A 20,000-nucleotide genomic window follows, 5' to 3' on the forward strand; every position below is an offset into this window, starting at 1 on the left:
CACAAGAATAAACCCTGGATATCCTAAGAGACTCTGTCTGTGATCGAGCTGCGCCGGAAGGCCCACTTAGCAAAGAATATACCAGAGTACAGACGACTCAATGGCCTGCGTAATAGCCTACTGCACAGTGATAGGAAGACCTTTGTTGACAAGAAAGCCAGCAATATTGAAAATGCTTCAAGGAAAGGAGACACCTGCTCCCTGTACAAACACCTCTGCGAGCTGACGGAAGGGAAGACTTCCACCGTGAGCCTTGTTTTGTCTGCTGACAGAAACATGCTGGATGACGATGCAGGCCAACTCTGCGCCTGGAGCAGTCACTTCTCAATGCTTCTGAACGCCGAGGATGTTGTTCATCCCGACCCAGAGCTGATCCAAGCAGCCATGACCACGCCCGTGGGTACGTCCAACGTCGTATCGCAACCGTTTACCACCTCTGAGATCCAAAATGCTGTAAAACGATTAAATAATAATCGAGCGTCTGGCGTCTTCTGTATTTCTGCAGAACTCCTCAAGTACGGGCGGTGCGGCGATGATTCTGCGGCTTTAGCTAATCTTTTCAGCTGTATGGACGACGGAAAGCACACCGAATGACTGGCGTGCTGGCATCATATTGCCGCTCTGGAAACGTAAGGGCAGCCGTCAAATCTGCTCCAACTATCGTGGGACCACGCTTCTCTCCGTTCCTGGTAAAATCTTCACCATGTCACTCCTGAACAGGTGTTTGACCTTTTTGCGTTGAAAGAGAAGAGTCCAGCAAGCCTGGTTCATTCCCGGCAGGTCGACGACAAAGCAAATTTTCATCATGCACCAATTGATCGAGAAGACGCGAGAGTTCCATCGAAAAGTGTTCATCGCATTCGTGTACTTTAAGGCTGCCTTCGATATTGTTGATCGCCGTTCAATTTGGCTGATACTAAGAACTACGGGTCTATCTAAGAAATATTGCTCAGTTTTTGAAAAGCTTTTTGATGATACGGAGAGCTGCGTGCAAGTCAATAGCAGACGCAGTCCCGCATTCTCGGTGAAGACTGGCGTCCGGCAAGGCTGCGCTGCCGCTCCCGAGTTCTTCAACTGCGTCATAGACCATGTTATGACCAGCACGATGACTCGCCTTCAGTTCGGAGACCGGATGTTCTCTGATGCGGACTTCGCCGACGACATAGCGCTAGTTGCGAACACCGTCAAAAAGGTCACCAGCGCTCTCCAGTTACTCTCAGAAGAAGCCTCGAAATTCGGACTGAACATCAACTGGCAGAAAACCAAAGTTATGTTCCTTGAGCTCCCCACTTCCCGCTCTACTGTAAAAGAAGTCAACATAAGAAGCAACCGAGTAAATGTGGTTGAAGACTTCACTTACCTGGGATCCATTCTGTCGAAGGATGGCTTGATTGCAAAAGAGCTTACATCGCGAATAGCCAAAGCGTTGGCAGTTGTTGGAAGGCTTCGCAGCATCTGGCGAAAGCCCAAAATCAGCAGCTTTACCAAAATGCGCATTTACAATGCGTCAGTCAGCACCGTGCTGCTGTATGGAGTGGAGGCGTGGCTAGCTACAAGACCTATCCTCAGCACCGTCGATATCGCACAGACGAAACCTCTCCGAAGAATCAAGGGACTTCACTGGACTGACTTCGTTAGCAACCAGACGCTCCTGTCACGTACGGCACCAACTCCTTTCTCGTCGTAGCTCGCCCAGCTTACTGTTCGGTCGTACGGCCATCTCCTTCACATATCACGCGACGCCCCAGCACGGGTCGTATTCGACTTAGACCCCGCTCTACACGGATGGAAGCGACCCAGAGGACGCCCCCCCTCACTAGGTGGAAAGACAAAGACGATGAATTCCTGGCCCAAGCCCACATCCCGGTGGAAGAAGCTGCTAGCCTGGCAAGCGATAGGTCAACCTGGAGGGACCTGGTCTCATCGTTCTCTACGCCAAACCCTCGACGGGAGCTTTAAGTCAGTTAAGTCATGTCAAGTATACTTTTTGTCTATGGTTTCAACCTGATCCCCCCATCCGTTTCAAAGATGTTGCACATAAACCATTTCAATAACTTGACAACACAGCGCGTCTTTTGATTGACGTCGAGAATAAATTGTGCATCTATTATTGGCAATTACAGCTTATAATTCAGAATGTTTTCATCGACCAGAGACAAAATTGTTCCACCCCCTTCATCTCACCTTAATACAACAATTTGATAGCCCTTTGCCCGGCTTTTCCTTTCCTTTCCTTTCCCCAACAGTGCCGTTAAGTTTCAACCTCAAACTCCAAGCCACTCTGAAAATATTGTAAATATGCTATTTCAACGACCTGAATGCACATAGTGTCTTTTCATTTACCTCTGCTCTCTCCCCTGACTCAACCGTTGTCAACAGCACCCTAAATATTCCCTGAAAGTTTCATTTAAATATCCTTAGTTTTTCCTGGCATATTGCACATAGTCTACGTTATTTTGATAGCCTGTATGCATATAATGTCTGTTGATTATCCTTCAACATTTCCTGAAAGTATCAACTCAATATCCTTAGCCGGTTCTTTTGGCAGCCTGGATACACATAGTAAGTTTTGAATTAGTTCAATTCCCCTCCCAGACAATCTAACAGCTTCAGCATTATACCCTTAGCGGTTCCTGAGATATTTAAAATACTCCCTTTTTGATAAACTCGATGCAAATAGTGTCATTTGATTAAGTGTAACATCACCCGACATTCCGTGACAGTTTCAACATGATACCCTTGGCTGCACCCTCTTGGCAACGTTATTTTTCATTCTTTCCTTTTTGGAAAAAAATAGACACCGCATCAAAGTCCTTTTATCCCGCCAGCTTCAGGATGTAAGTATAAAGCCCATCAAAAAAAAAATTTTTTGCTTTTTTTCAGGACATGTTTTACTTAGGGGAGGGATGCTTTGAATTTTCGTACATTAGGCTCCTGTTTGCCCAAATACTTACGATTGTGTGTTTCAAGCGAAAGAGGGACAATTTTTTTTAATTCATTTTTCGAGGCCACCTAACCCTTGCCCTCTCATGACAAAACCAATAAATAGCAAACTATATCAACTCTATTTGACCTATAAAACAGTTTTTGAAGGTTTTGAGCCAATCACACACCCAACAACAAACAAGCGCCACTTTTTCGTCGTAAAACCTATTGGTAATTTACTTCATTTACAAACCTGACCCAAGGGATATGGGGTAATATAGTTCCCAAAGGCGTGTTTACAGGAGCTTTCAACCGAACATTTTTGGGGACTGAAGGGGTCCAGGAAGCAAAATAAAGTGAAGGAGTGGGGCTGGTTACTCTTCAACCCTTTTATACTCTTTAAAAGGGTACTAGAACATTCAAATTCCAACCAAATAGGCCCAATATGAAATTGATACGACTACTCTTTCCATACGAACTCGCCAGGGAAAAGAATGATAGCATTTGGAAATCTTACGGCTATTTACTTAAGCAGTGCTACTGCACTACTTCTGATGAAGAAATTTGTTAATTTTAATAGTATTATGTTTATATCAATCAAAAATTTTCTCTAATAATTTTTAAATTGCTAACGAAGCTTAGAAACAATTTCTAGTAAAAAATTTTTTTTAGCATGTGGAAATGGAATTTGTCCATGATTCATCAATAATTTTAGTTGGGACGGTAAAAAATGCGTTTCAATATGCTATGTTTCCATGTAATTTCTTATAAACATAACCAAAATTTAATCAGCTACAGAAAATGTGAGGAAGGTTATTTTGGTCCTCACAGCACAAAAAACGAGGCTTTCAATTGGCTAATTCGCTTTTTTTATTGTTCGTAAAATTCCAAATGAAAATAAGGCATTCCATTTTGATCAGCTCAGACTATTTTAATTTGGGAACTCATGATTGATGTACGTTAGTAACTCGTAGGGCAAATCGTTTTCGCGCAAAAAAACTTGATATAAAACTTGAAAAGTTGATGACGGATAGATAAATTTTACTGCGAAAACCTGAAAAGGGTCTACATTAGTAGCTAAAAATTTAAAAAGTTTTAATTATTAATAAAACTTAAAAGTGGATAAAACTTAAAAAGCTAATGACGGAATTATAATTTGTGCACGGTAAAATCGATAAATTCTACTGCAGAAACCTGAAAAGGATCTAAATTATTGGTTAAAACTTAAAATGTTTTAACCATTAATGAAACTTAAAAGTGGATAAAACTTAAAAAGCTATTGACCGAATTACAATTTGTGCATGGTGGGAGCGATAAATTTCACTAAGAAAACCTGAAAAAGGTCTAAATTATTAGTTAAAAACTTAAAAAAACTTTTAACCATTAATAAACCCTAACAGTGGATACGACTTAAAAAGCCAATTACGGAATTACAGTTTATACATGGTGGGATCACTAAATTTTACTACGGAAACCTGAAAAGGGTCTAAATTAGTAGTTAAAAATTAAAAAAGTTTTAGCCATTAATAAAACTTAAAAATCTAATGACGGAATTAAAATTTGTGCGTGATGGGATCAATCAATTCTAGTGCGAAAATCTGAAAAGGGTGGAAATTGGTAATTTAAAATTAAAAACGTTTTAACCATTAGTAAAACTTAATTTGGATAAAACTTAAAAAGCTAATGACGCAACTACAATTTGTGCATGGTGGGATCGATAAATTTTACTGCAAAAACCTGAAAAGGGTCTAAATTAGGGGTCTGCCTCCTCAAAAGTAAATACAATAAGATTCTGAAAAACTATTTTTCTTTACTTACTTTATTCATTCCTACAGGTGCATCATTTTTACTTAACCCTCGAAATGTTTTACGAATATATAGCCCAAATTATAGATAACCCATGAATTTTCATAGGCCAGCTCTTTTTTTAAATTGATTTAAGGGCAAACAAGCAACACCAACGGTAACAAGCAGCGGAAAAATTCTTGGGGTACTAATTTGGGCTATATCATTGTACATTAGGGGGATAGGAGATAAAATATAGCAATACTCTTTTAGGAATGATGTAAGTATTTTAAAAGTAGTTTTCAAGATTTTACGGTGTTTTCTTGTGATGAGACAGCCAATGAACTAAAACCCTCATAGATAGTTTTTTTTTAACTGTACATGGTTATGTTCATAGTTAATGATTTGGTTTATCAGTTCCTATGAGGTTCATTAATTCTTATGAGATACTAGCCTTTTACTCAAAACCTTGTAGGTTTGTCAGTGGGAAGGTCTCTCATTGGCTGAATGTGATGGCTTAATTTAATCAGAGTCCTCTTTTTATGATAGGGTCGATTAGATTAATTGTAATTAGATGGCACGAAAAATACTTTATTTCAAATATTTTGCCATCAGTAGGCCTATAAAATATTTCACTGTTTTCATCATTCTGGCGTTGGTTCTTGTTCAAGCTTCGCACTTGTTTTATTCTAAATTAAATCAAGGAACTTAAAAGCAAAAATGTCATCTCCTAGTGCTACTAAACGAAGAATGGACACGGATGTGATCAAGTTGTAAGCCAAAAAGTCTATGCTAATCGTTTTACTTTTCGTGCATTGAAAAGGTATAGGCTAGTCTAGCTGAGACACATTTTCCAGGCAGATCTTGGTAAAGCTAGCCTGTAGTATAGACTAGGGAAGGGATCAGACAGGACAAGTTGAATTATAGTATTCAATGCCCTTTTCAAATATAGTAATTGTTGCAGTTGCAATTGTATTTTGCCATCAGTAGCCCTATAAAATGCTTTATTGTTTTCATTATTCTGGCTTTCTTGTTTTTGTTTGAAGCTTTGCACTTGTTTTGTTCTAAATTAGGTAAGTTTTTTTGCAGTTCATAGGCCTATTATCAACTTATGAATAAAGTAAACATACCATTCAATGCCTTTTTATGCTCTTTCCAAATATAATAGCCTAATCGTTTTTGTCAAAAATGTATTGTACCCCCACCCCTAGCCTATATATCCATTCAGGGTATATATTTGCACGTTAGGGGGGGGGGGTTAAAGTTTAAACTTATCTCTCATTTACACCAGAAATAAATTTACCCCCCCCCCCCTAATGTGCAAATATATACCCTGAACTGGTAGGCCTATAGGCTATATATAGGGGTGGAGGTGAAATTTATTTCCACCAAAAATTATTATTATATTTAGAAAGAGCATAAAAAAAGGTATCAAGTGGTATGTTTATTTTATTTGTAAGTCAATAATATGAAGTGCAAAAAATTTACACTAAATTATATCACAAAAGTTAAAGCAAAAATGTAATGTCCTAGTGCTATAAAAAAAAAAGAATAGGCCTAGACACAGGTGTGATCAAATTCTAAGCCAAAAGGTCTAGGCTAATGGTTTTACTTTTCTTGCATTAGAAAGGCATAGGCTAGCTAAGACCCATTTTCTCTGCAGATCTTTGTAAAGATAGCTGTACTATAGGCTAGGGAAGGGATCAGACAGGACAACATAGCCTACTATTCAATGCCCTTTCCAAATATAAGCCTAGTAATTATTGCAGTTGCAATTGCATCCCAGCCCCCTAACAAGGTCAGATATAGCCCTAAATTATAGCCTAGCCCATACAAAAGCTTAGAAAATTTGGTAAATTTTTACCAAATCATATTATTGACTTAGGAATAAAGTGAATATACCACTTGGTGCCTTCTTTATGCTCTTTCCAAATATAATAATCATTTTTGTCAGAAATAAATTTTACCCCCACCCCTATATATACCAATTCAAGGTATATAATTGTACATTAGGGGGAGGGGGGGGTGCTGGCAAATTTTATTTCTGATGTAAATTGGAGGTAAGTTTAAACTTTACCCCACCCCCTAATGTGCAAACATATACCCGGAATTGGTATATAAGGGTGGGGGTGAAATTCATTTCCAACAAAAATGAATATTATATTTGGAAAGAGCATAAAAAAAGACATTGAGTTGTATATTCACTTTATTTATAAGTCAATAATATGATTTGGTAAAAATGTACCAAAAATTTTTCTGTTCTAATGGTTTTGTTAATTTTTCTACTTACTTGTCATCATCCCTGGGCTCATGCTAAGAAATAGCCTAATTTGAGAAATCAGGCTAAAACAAAATCATTATAGGCCTAATTTTTTGGGCAAAAGATAAAAAGAACAATAATGTCCACTTTGCCTGCTTTTAATACTTAGGTATTTGCTTAGATAGCTATCTGGAGAGGAGGAAACATGTTAAGAAAACAATTCTTACCTTAAATTGCATATCCAGTAAGATAAGGTGGTGAAGAGCCTCATGTAGAACATCTTGCTGGTGGTGCGACATGACTAAGGTTTGGCATCCCAGGTTAGCCTACACTCTGCATTGGCCCAGTCCTGGTCAACTCCTTTCTTGAATGTATCTACGGTTTGGGACTGGATGGTGGCTTGGAGAGACTATTCCAATGAGAGACAGCACATACAGAGAAGAAGTGCTGGCACTCACTTTGATGGCAATGGTGGACTTGCAGTTTCTTTGTGTCACCTCTTGTTGTACTTGCATGGGATGAGGAGAAAACTTGATGTGAGAGGTTGTTTTCTAGCAGTTTGCAAGTAGTGATTATGTCTCCTCTTTCTTTGATATACTAGGGTGTGGAGTTTGAGGGATACAAGGCATTCCTCATACAGCTTGTCTTGCAAAGCTGGTATGAGCTTTGTTGCTTGCCCTTGGACACTCAAGTGCTTTAATGTCCATTTTATAATGGGAAGACACTAGGGTCATTCAAAATTCCAGGTGTGGACAAACAATAGCTTTGTACAGCTTCTTGACCACACACAGTTTCCTGGTGGTAAATATTTGTTTTATGAGTCCTAGAGCTCAGTTTGCCTTACCAACTTGAGCTTGTGTGTGGCTGTGGAACTTGAGTTTGTCATCAACAATAACCCCCAGGTCCTTCTCCTCACTTACAGCTTCAAGTAGATAATATCTAATACAGTAACATTGTCTAGGATTGTTGTGTCCAAGATGCAGGACTATGCATTTTGACATGTTGAACTGCAAACCCCACTCAGATGACCATCTAGATAGTTGACCTAAGTCTTCCTGCATTGTTGAGTGATTGGGGCTAATTTGGGCCTGTCCTAAGAGCTTGCAATCATCAGCATATAGTGTCAGTGGGTTGTTCAGGTTTGTTGTACGGTTAGTAATATATATGCTGAACAAAGTGGGCCCCAAGATTGTGCCACATGGGACTCCACTAGTGACAGGAATTTCATCTGAATAAGCAGTTTTACCAATGGCATCATAAACTACTACCCTCTGAGTTCTTCCAGTAAGAAAGGCTTCAATCCAGGCAACTATATACCCTATATATACCCTATATGCTTCATATACCCTATATGCTTCCATTTTCAGGAGAAGAAGTTGATGCTGTACTTTATCAAAGACTTTTGATTGATCAAGCAATATGACATCATCCAAGAGTGTGGTCACAAAGACATATGTTTCAATGAGGTTTGGGTTGATTGAGCAACCTTTATGGAAACCATGCTGACTTTTGTGACTGATTTCTTTCAAGGTGAGAGACCAGTGTGTCATTTATGATGCTCTCAAGGACCTTGCATACAACAGAACTAAGACTTATAAGGCAATAATTACTGGCCTGGTTCTTTCTCCCTTTTTTGAAGATGGGCTTGATGTTGACCTGCTTCCAGTACTTGGGAGAACTTTGGAAGTGAGTGATATTGCAAGAATCACTGCTAGTGGCTCAGCAATTTATTCAGCTGCTTCTTTTAATAGTCTGGGTTTTAGATTGTCTGGCACAGCAGCTTTATTTGCATCCAGTCATTTAAGCCTTTTCAGAATATTCTCTACACTTATAATTGTCATATACATTGGTTGCTCTGGTAAAGTGGGTGGAGGGTTTGCTATGGACTGAGTAAAAGAAATTCATAACAAAGCTAGTGTTGAGCAAATCTGATTTTTCTTTTGCTTCTGAGGTCTTTGTGTCATCCTCTTTCATGAGGTCTAGGATATCATGTCTAGAGGGATTAGCTGCTGAGACATGGTGCCAGAACCCCTTTGGGTTCTGCTTTGTGTCTGCTGTAATTGATTCCTTGTGGGTTTCTACAATCTTCTGAGTCAAATTTCTTAGCCTGTTTCTGCATTTCTTGAATTTGTCATAGTGGTTATCACATCCACATTTTACTTATTTGGTCCATGCTCTTTTCTTCTTCCTTCTAGCCCTTACAACTTCTTTGGGTAGGAAGGGGGGTGTTTTTGGCAGGGGTGACCACTGTTTTCTGCAGCTAAGACTACTGTTTTAAATGCCTCCCAGCTTTTTTTCTATATTACCACTGTCAAGTACATTCTCCCATTTTATCTTTGACAGGTAGCATTCATGTGTATATCAGTAAAGATAGAAATATGGTCACTGCTTCTGATTGCAGGGAGATAAGAAGTAGAAATAATTTGTTCAGGGTCATTTGTGACAATTAAGTCTATTACAGAGGGTTGTTGCTGGTGCCTGATTATATATTGATTAAGGGCAGAGAGACTACGGTAAACAACGCCTATTATAAATTATTCAGATCCAACATGGAGTTTCAAATAGACCTACTCAACCCAACTACTATCAGAATAATTTAAAGAGTAACTCACAGTTTCAGCTCCCAGTCCAGTTCTGCAATACATTGCTGCTCCTCTCCAACACTCATTGTTATCCAAATTGCTACACAGACTCAATCCAGGGATTTGGATACAAGATTCTTTCAATTTATACACTGAGTTTTTAGGGCAAATTTCACAAATACAAATGATGTCTAGGCTATATCAAGATCAAAACACACAGCTTTCAGGTCATTAAGTATTGGGGCAAGAGTATCAGAATTTGTGTAAAAAAAACACAGATTTTTCTAGACTTTTTTTTATTTTTGTTTATTATTTTAGCAGTATTGCTGCTAGTACAAGAGCAACTCATTTCCTTTTCCCACTGCTCTTGCTGCCAGTGTTGTCATGCTTGCTGCCATTGCCCAAACAGGCAGTTTCAAAAGCTTTGTCTTTTGAGACCAGTGACTCAGCACTGGTATGACCTCTTGCACCCTATATACACTATTTACATCACTTTGTAAAATATAATTCAGGCTATATATTTGTACTTTAGGAGGGGGGGAGGTAATGTATAGCAAGGCTGCATGTAAAATGTATTACCTATGATTATTCTGCATGTTATGAAGTAACAATTGTTTTCTAAACCAGTTTCCTTCTCTTTTGGTAGCTATCTCAGCATATACCAATACTTCTTCCAAATATTATGCTAATCCTACCTTCATTAGTGTGCCCCCTTAGAAGCTAGATAGGGCCTTAGCCCTAGGTAATACCAAATGCAAAGTTTGCCAATTTTTGTTATGTTTGCATTATTTTTCATGCTGATTTCTCATCAGTAGCCTATTTGCTGCATAATGCCAAATTAAGACACCTTGAAAAACATATCCTAATTAGTAGGTTTATTTATAGCCTATAACCGAAGACACTCTCATTAAGGGGGCAGCTAGAATGCATTTGTAACAGTAACCTAGCAAAAGTATATTTAGAAACTTATGAGATATAGAGGGGAGTCATTTTGAAAAATTGTCACCATTTCTGCCATCAAAGCCTCATTTTCAAACAATAGGCTAGGTTTTTATACACAGGATAAAAAAAAAACGCCTGGCATCAAAGGATGAATCTATGATAATTTTGGGAATCAAGATAAAATGTGTGTATTGCTAGGATCACTAGGCTCTTAAGTGTCTGGAATAGCCCCAACCTTGGGGCCAAAGCAGGTGTGTAAAAGCCATTTCTGAGTAGGCACCATGGTAAATATTTTGCAGTTCATATTATTGACTTACAAATGAAGTGAATATAACCACTCAGAGTGTTTTTTTTATGCTCTTTACAAATATAATAATTGCTTCTTTTGCATGTTCAAATTTCAGCTTGATGGTTTAAGATTGATGGTATGAATTGAAACATGGCTTTCAGGATTGTTGAGCAAGAATAGGACAGGATTTTCCAAAGTCATATTGACTTACTTCTGAAAATGTTGAATAGAAAAGTAAAAATTGTCTGGTTTCACTGTTTTGGGTGACTGAAATAGTTGCTTTCTCTTGAGCTGCTGGTCTTATAGCCTAAAGTTCTTCTGGTGGCATAGCTCTGTCAGGCCTGGATGCTGAGAGGAAATTGGAATCAGAAAATAGATTTGGATTAAAGAGCCATATGCCTGTCTTAACAAACCCATGGTTATGTTCTGAGGACTCATTGTTTGAATAAATGGTGCTTTTGAAAGTTCTGTGACTTCATGCACAAATATTGTTGAAGCCAAGAATTGTAAGACTCTTTGACATCTTGTTTCAAACAACTATTAAACATACATGTTCCAGTGAGAAGCTAAATCCATTTTTGCTTACAAAGATTGATGGTATGAATTGAAACATGACTTTCAAGATTGTCAAGCAACAATTAGACAGGATTTTCCAAAGTCATATTGACTTACTTCTGAAAATGTTGAATAGAAAAATAAAAATTTTCTGCTGTCATCCAACCACTTGAATGAGCAAGACCAACACATCCAGGGAGGGGGGGCGGGCTGTATCCAAATTTTCTTTCAGGGGCTTTAACATGAAGAAAGACATACACTGAGGGAATTGTCTGCCCAGTTGCACTTATAAAATACAGTAAGGTGACATTCTTACCTCTTTTGGTTGACACAGTTTGTTGAACTTTTTTATTTCTTTCTTGGTAGCAATATGCTGGACATATACAAAGGTAGAATGTCCAGTTTCATCATAATTAAAAATGGTCCAAATTGATGGCAAATATGAAGGGTAAAGAAGCTTATCCAGATGTATTCAAGCATATATTATAACAAAGAAACCCAGAACACAACCTGAAAAAACAAAACCATAAGCAAAAGCATAACATATAAAGCAAATAAGTAACAAAACACATTCAAATATTATATCTTTCTTTTTCTCACAAGAAAAACTGAAAAGTCCTTTCACAACATCTGGTACTGAGGGAGGTTATCTTAATTTGTAAGTCCAGTGATTCTGGCTGTCTGATTTGTCTTCCAGTCCTAGTTCTAGGGATGCAATTAAGGTCAGGATCATGCTCTGGCCTAGTGTTAGAAATCTCTGGCTGAGAGTGATTGGAACTGGTATCTGTGGAAGGGATGGTGAGTAAGTTGTTGTTTCTAGCACCTGCTGGTCTGTTTGAGATGATATTGGTTCTGGACAAGAGGTGTTTGAGCCTCTGTTTAAAATCTCTGGGTCTACTTCTGAAATCTCAGCGTTGCCATAATTATAACTCTATAATTATAATTATATGCATAATTCTAAAGATTGACTAAGCCCTGGCCAAAAAAACAGTAGACCTTGCTCTCTGGGTTAATGCAGTTATTAAAGTAAGTCTTAAAAGGGCCAAAGCCCCCTCCTATCAAGGGGTTGCATCTTGTGGTTGGTGTCAGGATGGAATGTCATTAGTGTCACACCATTGTCCTTGGCCAGCTGATTGGTTGGTATAGCAATGGCCCTCAAGGTTACAGAGTTCAGTTTGCTTGTGCAGCTGTGTGATGAAGTGCTTGAAAAATTTAAAAGCAACTGCTTATTAGACCAGCTAGATGGACCTAATGTTGCAGTTTTCAAAACTTGTAGTTTTAGGTTTTGGTATCCATAAAGATAGCTAATTTGGTAAAGCTAGTGCCTTGAAGGTTTTCAGTTGTTGGAGCAAGATTGTCTTTTGCAAAAACTTTTGCAGCCTTGTAAACCAGGACTTTGGAGTCAGTTGCAAGCTTTACTGCCTCTAACTCCAGGCATTTTCAATATACCAACTCTGACTCCTGAAACTTTAAACATAATTGCTCCAACTCTGGATCTGACTCCAAGCTGCTATAGTTCCCTTTTTGTAAAGGCCCTTTTCTTCCCTTTTTGTAAAAAGGGAAATTCTTTTCCAATTACAATTTTAATTACCCTATTAATAGCTATTATTTATCTTATGACTTTTATACTCTGCATTGCCAGACTTGCTGTTAAGTGCAAAAGAGAAATCTCCATCAATCTATTAAGTATTTTTTGCAAATATTATATGTTTACTCAGAGCTGTCCCTAGGGGGGGGGGGGCAACTGGGACAGTTGTCCTGGAGGGAGGCTTTTGGCTGGGGAATTGTCTACTTTGATCCAATTTTTCATTTTGATTTGGCTTTTTTTGCTTATATTTGAGTTGGGAGGAGGGTGCTGTAACCCTAGTTAGAGCTCTGTGTGTATTTTCCAATAGTGATACAAATAGTTGGATAAATTGTTTCTGTAGTAGGACTGTAGTACTTTGGTGCAAAAAAACCTATTCATCATAATTAGCCTACAATATTTATTTGTTTATTATTGTCACTTTTTAGTAGTATTTAAGAGTAATTGGCTTGACTCCAGCCTTTTTGTGTTTCTATAACTTCAACTCCAAAGGGTCTTCTGTTACTCAATTCAGCAAAAATTTACTAAACTCTGACTCCAAGCCCTGATGTAAACTGTGATTTCTTGGTTTAGAATCACATCCATGGTTTTCTGGAGGTCCTCTTTGGGGGCTGGTTTTTGCTTCATCCCTGTTCTACAGCAAGGCATCTAGAAATAAAAAAAAACTATTAAGAGTTTATGCAAATGTGTAGCTTTTATCAAATAAATGTGCAAAAATGTAAATTTCTAAACATGCAATAATTTTTCACATTTATTTGTTTATTTCAGTTGGGGTGCTACCATTTTGAATAACCATCACAAGCACTAAATGACATTTCTTCGACAAGGAAAATCTGTCAGAACCACTAACCATCAGAATGTCAATAGTCATAACATCAAAACGTCAGTTCATCAACAGTCACAATCGCTACCCATCAGAATGTTGATAGTCATAACATTGAAAAATGTTATGACTGTTGATGTTCTGATGGTTAGTGGTTCTAGCAGATTTTTATTATGAAAAAAATTACCTTGCTCAGGTTAGGTTTTTTATATATTACGTTTTAATAATGAGGTTAGGTTTTCATAACATCTAAAAAATTTTAGATGTTATGATGTGTTCATTTTATGACTGTCGACATTCTGACGGTTAGTGGTTCTGATGGATTTTTGTTATGACGTGTCGATATTATGACTGTTGACGTTCTGATGGGTAGCAATTGTGACTGTCAATGTTGTGATGGCTAGTGGTTCTGACGGATTTTTTGTCGATATTCTGATGGATTTTGTAGTGCTCCTGACACTTAGATGTTATGATGCCTTCCCATTTCAGTTGATAATGTTTTGTTGAAAAACATTACAAAACAAATTATATCTGTATTTTTAGTTGAATGCCTTAGTTTCATTAGTGGTCTGTATGAACAGAGAATTTTATATGTTCAAAGTCAACATAAAATCATATTGTTTATATATTTTCAAAAATCAATAATTGATGATTACATAACAGTTATAGGCCTAAAAGCACCTGAACCACTTATGAAACAGTACAAACACTTAAATTGGCTGTATTATTAATAAGATTTCTTAGGAACATAGTAGATTGATCCCTGATTGAAATATTTATAGTAGATTGATAGTAGATTGAAATATTTTAAAATTGATTGTTGTAAATAGGATTACTGAAAGTTTTTAAGCCAAACTAGCCAGCCATGACAAAAAATTAACAAAGAGAGAAAAAACTCAATGAAAAAACGACAAACAAGACTGAGGTCAGTAGAGAAAAAGATGAAAATTAAAACATTGTGGATATTTTGCCTGTACAAAACTAGGTGTCTTCAGCACAAGAGAAAAACAAGAAGAACAAGATAAAGTACCAAAACTAAAAATAAATAAAAGTTTGATATTTGTTTGATACAGGCATCATTTTCTCTATTGGCTGCAGTCTTGTTTGTTGTTTTTTCATTGAGTGTTTTCTCTCTTTGTTAATTTTTTAAGGGGGACTACTGTAAGTATTTTTTTTTTATATGTAAGATAGGCATTGGCCTAGACTAAAACTTTTAAAATGAAATTTGCTCTGAATCCAGTATATAGGCTACATGTTATAGAACAAAATTCTTTGAATGCATACAAGTAAATAGTGTACCTTGTACTTAAATCCAAGGTACACTACTTTAGTTAGAATCAAGGTAAACCATTGTGGCACTCATTCAAATGCATGTTCTTGTAGTCAAATTATGTGGTATTAAGATGGAGTTAACTTTTCAATTTAGAAAATCAGTAATTACAAAACTGTATATAAATAGTAAGTTTAAAATACTTACTTTTAGGCAGTGAAAAGCTTCTTATATTTCTTAGTGCAGCTTCTGCACTAAGCTGCACTAATATAATTAATATTAATTATATTAATAAGTGCAGCTTCTGCAGTATACTCTCACATGAATGTCTTGTTGCAAAACTATGAACCCAGTTGTTACTTTTTTCCCAAAGATAGTGTTGTATTTAGCTTAGGTTTAGAGTGCACTCCCCCCCCCAAAGTAAATTTGTGATGCCACTTAATGTTCAGTTTGGATTTAGCAAAAATATCTGATTTTTAAGGTGTGACCTAACATCCTGACTCTGTCAATAAGTTTGTTTTTTTACTTAATCTTTAATTTTTATTTATTTATTGCATCTTTATTTATAGTTAATTTTCAGTTAATCTAGATTTTTTTTCTTTTTTTGGAAATATTATTTAATGTTCATTTTTAGCTAGTAAATTAATCAAGGCATAAATAAGGTTATTAGTTTATTATTTATTAGTTTTTTTCTTTAGAAATTTTCTTTCATGTTTATTTTTAGCTAGCAAATTAATCAAGGCATCAATAAGTTTATTATTTATCAATTTTTTTTTATTTAGAAATTTTATTTTATATTTATTTTTAGCTAGAAAATTAATCAAGGCTTCAATAAGTTTATTATTTAGAAATTTTATTTTATGTTTTTAGCTAGCAAGTAAGTCATGGCATCAATAAGTTTATTAGTTTATTATTTATTATTTTTTTATTTATAAATTTTATTTTATGATTATTTTTAGCTAGCAAATTATTCAAGACATAAATAAGTTTACCCAACTCTGTCTAATCCCCTTAGAAAAGGGGAGAAAGGTTGAGGTGCAATCGTCATGGTAGCAACCACTATATTTGGAAACAGTGTTGAATATAAAATTGGATATAAAAACGACTCTTTTGTTACTATAATACTTAGTTAGTAATCTTAGCAAAAGACTGCCCATTTTGTTGCTGGTAATCATCCTGATGAATGTACTGAAAAGCAAGAAACACCAGAAGGAAAAATATTTATTTTTAGAAAAATATTTATAGAAGGAAAATTTATTATTTCTGTTTATCCTGTATTCAAAGCCATTGAAGTGTTTTTTCTGCCTGGTGTTTCTTGTTGATATCCATCTTTTTTAGGCAGGTTCAAATAATTATACATATTATGAATAATTATAAATATATAAATAATTAAAAGAATATTGGCAAATGAATGCATTTTTGAAGGTTTTTTTGATAGTTCATGGCATGAGAATAGTTTGAGAATTGTTGTAAAGAGAACAAAGTTGAGAGTAGTAACAAACCAGAGTAAAGAACTGAAGTTAGATAGCAACAAAATTGTGCAAGTGGATAGCTTCACTTACCATTCTCACGGCCATACCAAGGATTTTTTTTTCGGAGGGGGTTTTACTCGAAAGATTTTTTTTTTGGGGGGGAGGGGGTTTACACAAAAACCTAAAAAAATGCATACAAAGTTTGTTTATATCCATTTTTACAACGTTTTTACGAGTCAAAAAAACATTTCGGGAGGGGTTCAAACCCCCCCCCCCCCCCTTTGGGTACAGCCTTGACCATTCATAGGTAGCATTATTAATAAAAATGGTGAAGATGTTTGGAAGCCATGGCTATGACAACATATGGCTCTGGAAAATTAGTGCTTTGAAAGGCTGAGGAAGGTTTGTTAAATGTTTTGAAAAGAAATTGTCTAAAGATGATTTAGGTGCTTAGTTCACTTACCATATACCAAATAGTGAGAATAGGATGGGAAAAGCCCGTTAAAAAAGAGTTTAAATAGAAGTTGAACTTCATGAAAGGGAGTAAAGAATGAAGCTTAGTTTAGATTTAGACAAGAGAAAGGCTTGGCAACTCTGTGGGCCTCAGGTGGATTGGTGCTGCAGTGAGTTGTTAGTAGTAGTAGTAATCGTCCTGAGCACAATCAGGGCTACTAGATAGGTACATTTCAAACAAATAACAAAAATCATTCAGTAAATAAATTTCTCTAATCCCCCCAAAGGGTCCATGGCATGCAAAGGAGGGGGATCATGAAACAAAATATGCAAACAGTAAACATATAAACACATTCTACTTAAAACACTAACTCATAAAAAAGGCAGAGGGAGAGTGCTTGCAGTGCTGATCTCCATTTCATGGCCCTTCAGCCAGGAGGTGCAATGGGGTTTGAAGGCCAGCCAATCTGCTTTTGCACACCCTTACTGTTTCCCTTCCCCAGAATTCTCCAGGTACCCATTTAGAGCTGGGTTTACTCTGGCTGAGCTTACAGTCACACCACCTGACTCCTTTTCAAACCAAATAACCAGTAACGCCTGGAATCGAACCCCAGTCCTTACAGAAAACGGATTTCCAGCCTAACATGCTAACCATTTGGCTAGAGTAGCTAGAGAGTTCATATAAATATAACAAGTTAACCAAAAATATTTTTTAGCGCAATTAGGAAAAATAATATAGTCCAGCTATTTTGCCCATTGAAGTACCATACAGTCCAGCTATTTTTGACACATGGGTGTATTCTTGGGGTGAGTGGTTACATTAGACTGTTGCTATAACCTAAATGGTTTTACAGTGGCATTAGTAATATCAAACAACTTTAGTAGCAGTTACATGTTGGTTATGTTCTCACCTAAACAGTCATAATTAATAAACCATTTAGAATAATAATTAATGGTAAATTTACATTAAATTTTAAGGGAAAAATTTTAAAAGGTAAATTTTAAGGGAAAAATTACAATAAAAAGAAGAAGAAATAGACCTACTCTGTCACAAAAAATCATTACTGTCTTAATTGTACCCCCATCACCATAACAAATATTTTATTTAGACAGTAATAAACTATTATCAACAAACCAACATGGTTTATGCCACATTCAGTCTATTGAAATAAACCCCATAAATTTCTAAGAATACATCACAGAACTTATAGACAGGGGATCTTAAGTTAACATGATTCTATTAGACCTTAAAGTGGGCCATACAGTTTGTTACTGAAAGGAATTAAATAAACCAAAACAAGTTTTTTTAACTGAAAGTAAGGAGCAACATTAAAATTTAAAACGAACAGAAATCATTCCATATGTAAAAGGGACGGTCCCATCCTCAATGCCCTGCTCTTTACGCTAAAGTTTTCTATTGTTTAAAAAATAGAGTTGTGAGAAAGTTAAACTTTAGCGTAAAAAGCGAGGCATTGAGGAGGGGACAGCCTCTTTAACATATGGAATAATTTCTTTTCGTTGTAAGTTTTAATGTTGCTCTTTACTTTCAGTTAAAAAAACTTGTTTTTTTTATTTAACTTTTGAACGTTTTTTAGTTAATGAAGGCGTTGATCTTCTTTCGCCTTACATGAATAATTAAAACGCAAATGTCATATTAATTTACTTTTATTTGGTTAAATGACTTCCTCGAAACTTGTTTCATTTTATTTGCGAACGTTTTTATTAATAATAAATATACGTAACTTACGAATTAACTTACGTAGCGAACTTCTATATTCATATATTTTTAATACGTATATTAGGGGGTTCACCCCCCAGTCAATACCTTGCTCTTTAAGCAAAAGTTTGAATTTTGTTCCAATTCTTTAAAAATGACCGCTTATTCACAAAGGCCGTTAATTAGAATAAATAGCTCTTATGAAAGTACTAATAAATCTCTGGCTTAAAGAGTGAGGTATTGACTAGGGGGTGAACCCAATCACATATGTAATATTTTCTGTTCGTTTTAAGTTTTGATGTTGCTGCTGTTGCAGTTGAAAAACTTGTTTTTTTATATTTAATTTCTGATCTTTTTTTTAAATAATGCTGGGAAATCCGGCGTCCCCTTCATAGCAATGTCCCTTCCCCCTTGAAAACTTCCTCCATGGAAAGATCCTGCTACATAACCCCCGACCCCAGGCACGTATGCAGGAATTTGTTCCGGTGGGGGGGGGCAATTTGTTTCGGGGGGGGGGCCAAATCCTTCAAACCCATTATTCTGTGAGAAAAATCTGAAAATTATGGGAAAATGAAAAAATCGTGAGATTTCGGGGGGACCCGGGCCCGGAGGCCCCCCTCCCTGCGTACGTCCCTGCCTGAACCCCCCCCCTCACTACCAGGAAAAATCTCCCCTGAAAACGTCTGTACTGTATCCCAATAACCAATACTACATGTTAACATTGGGTAAAGTTCATAACTTTCAGCCCTCCTCCCGGGAACTTCGGGGGATTAAGTCATCCTAAAAGACATACTTTTAATATTTTCGAACATGATTAACAAAATGGCTATCTCAAAATTTTGATCAGGTGACTTTGGGAAAACAATGAGCGTGGGAGGGGGCCTAGTTGCCCTCCATTGTTTGGTCACTTAAAAAAAGCACTAGAACTTTTAATTTCTATTCCAATGAGCCCTCCCACGATATTCTAGGACCACTGGGGCAATGTGATCGCCCCTGGAAAAAATATAAACAAGCATCCATGATTTTCTTCTGGCAAAAAATGCAAAATTCCGCATGTTTGTAGATAGGAGCTTGAAACCTCTAAAGTAGGGTTCTCTGGTACGCGGAATATGATGGTGTGATTTTCATTCAGGTTCTATAACTTTTAGGGGGTCTTTCCCCCTTTTTCGAAAATAAGCCAAATTTTCTCAGGCGCGTAACTTTTGATGGGTATAACTAAACTTGATGAAACTTATATATTTGAAATCAGCATTAAAATCCAATTCTTTTGACGTATCTATTTGCATAAAAATACCGTTTTCTAGAGTTTCGGTTACCATTGAGCCGGGTCCCAATAACCAAT

General features: G+C 36.6%; 2 protein-coding genes across 2 annotated transcripts in view; one reads left to right on the forward strand and one right to left on the reverse strand.

The window, feature by feature from the left end:
• Positions 1 to 1,090, reverse strand: part of LOC148939250 (ubiquitin-conjugating enzyme E2 H-like) — a 19,752-nt gene extending 18,662 nt beyond the window's left edge. Inside the window, exon 1 of the mRNA XM_089106825.1 lies at positions 979 to 1,090. Coding sequence (XP_088962951.1) covers positions 979 to 1,090 — 112 coding nt within the window. The remainder of the gene's footprint in view (positions 1 to 978) is intronic.
• A 4,257-nt stretch (positions 1,091 to 5,347) lies between these two features.
• The window catches only part of UbcE2H (ubiquitin conjugating enzyme E2H), a 24,796-nt gene continuing 10,143 nt past the window's right edge, over positions 5,348 to 20,000 (forward strand). The window contains exon 1 of the mRNA XM_089106826.1: positions 5,348 to 5,483. Coding sequence (XP_088962952.1) covers positions 5,431 to 5,483 — 53 coding nt within the window. The 5' untranslated portion in view covers positions 5,348 to 5,430. The remainder of the gene's footprint in view (positions 5,484 to 20,000) is intronic.

The sequence above is a fragment of the Artemia sp. Qi Xiang Cuo genome, chromosome 21 (assembly GCF_049724085.1).
Source record: "Artemia sp. Qi Xiang Cuo chromosome 21, ASM4972408v1, whole genome shotgun sequence".
NCBI classification, from domain to species: domain Eukaryota; kingdom Metazoa; phylum Arthropoda; class Branchiopoda; order Anostraca; family Artemiidae; genus Artemia; species Artemia sp. Qi Xiang Cuo.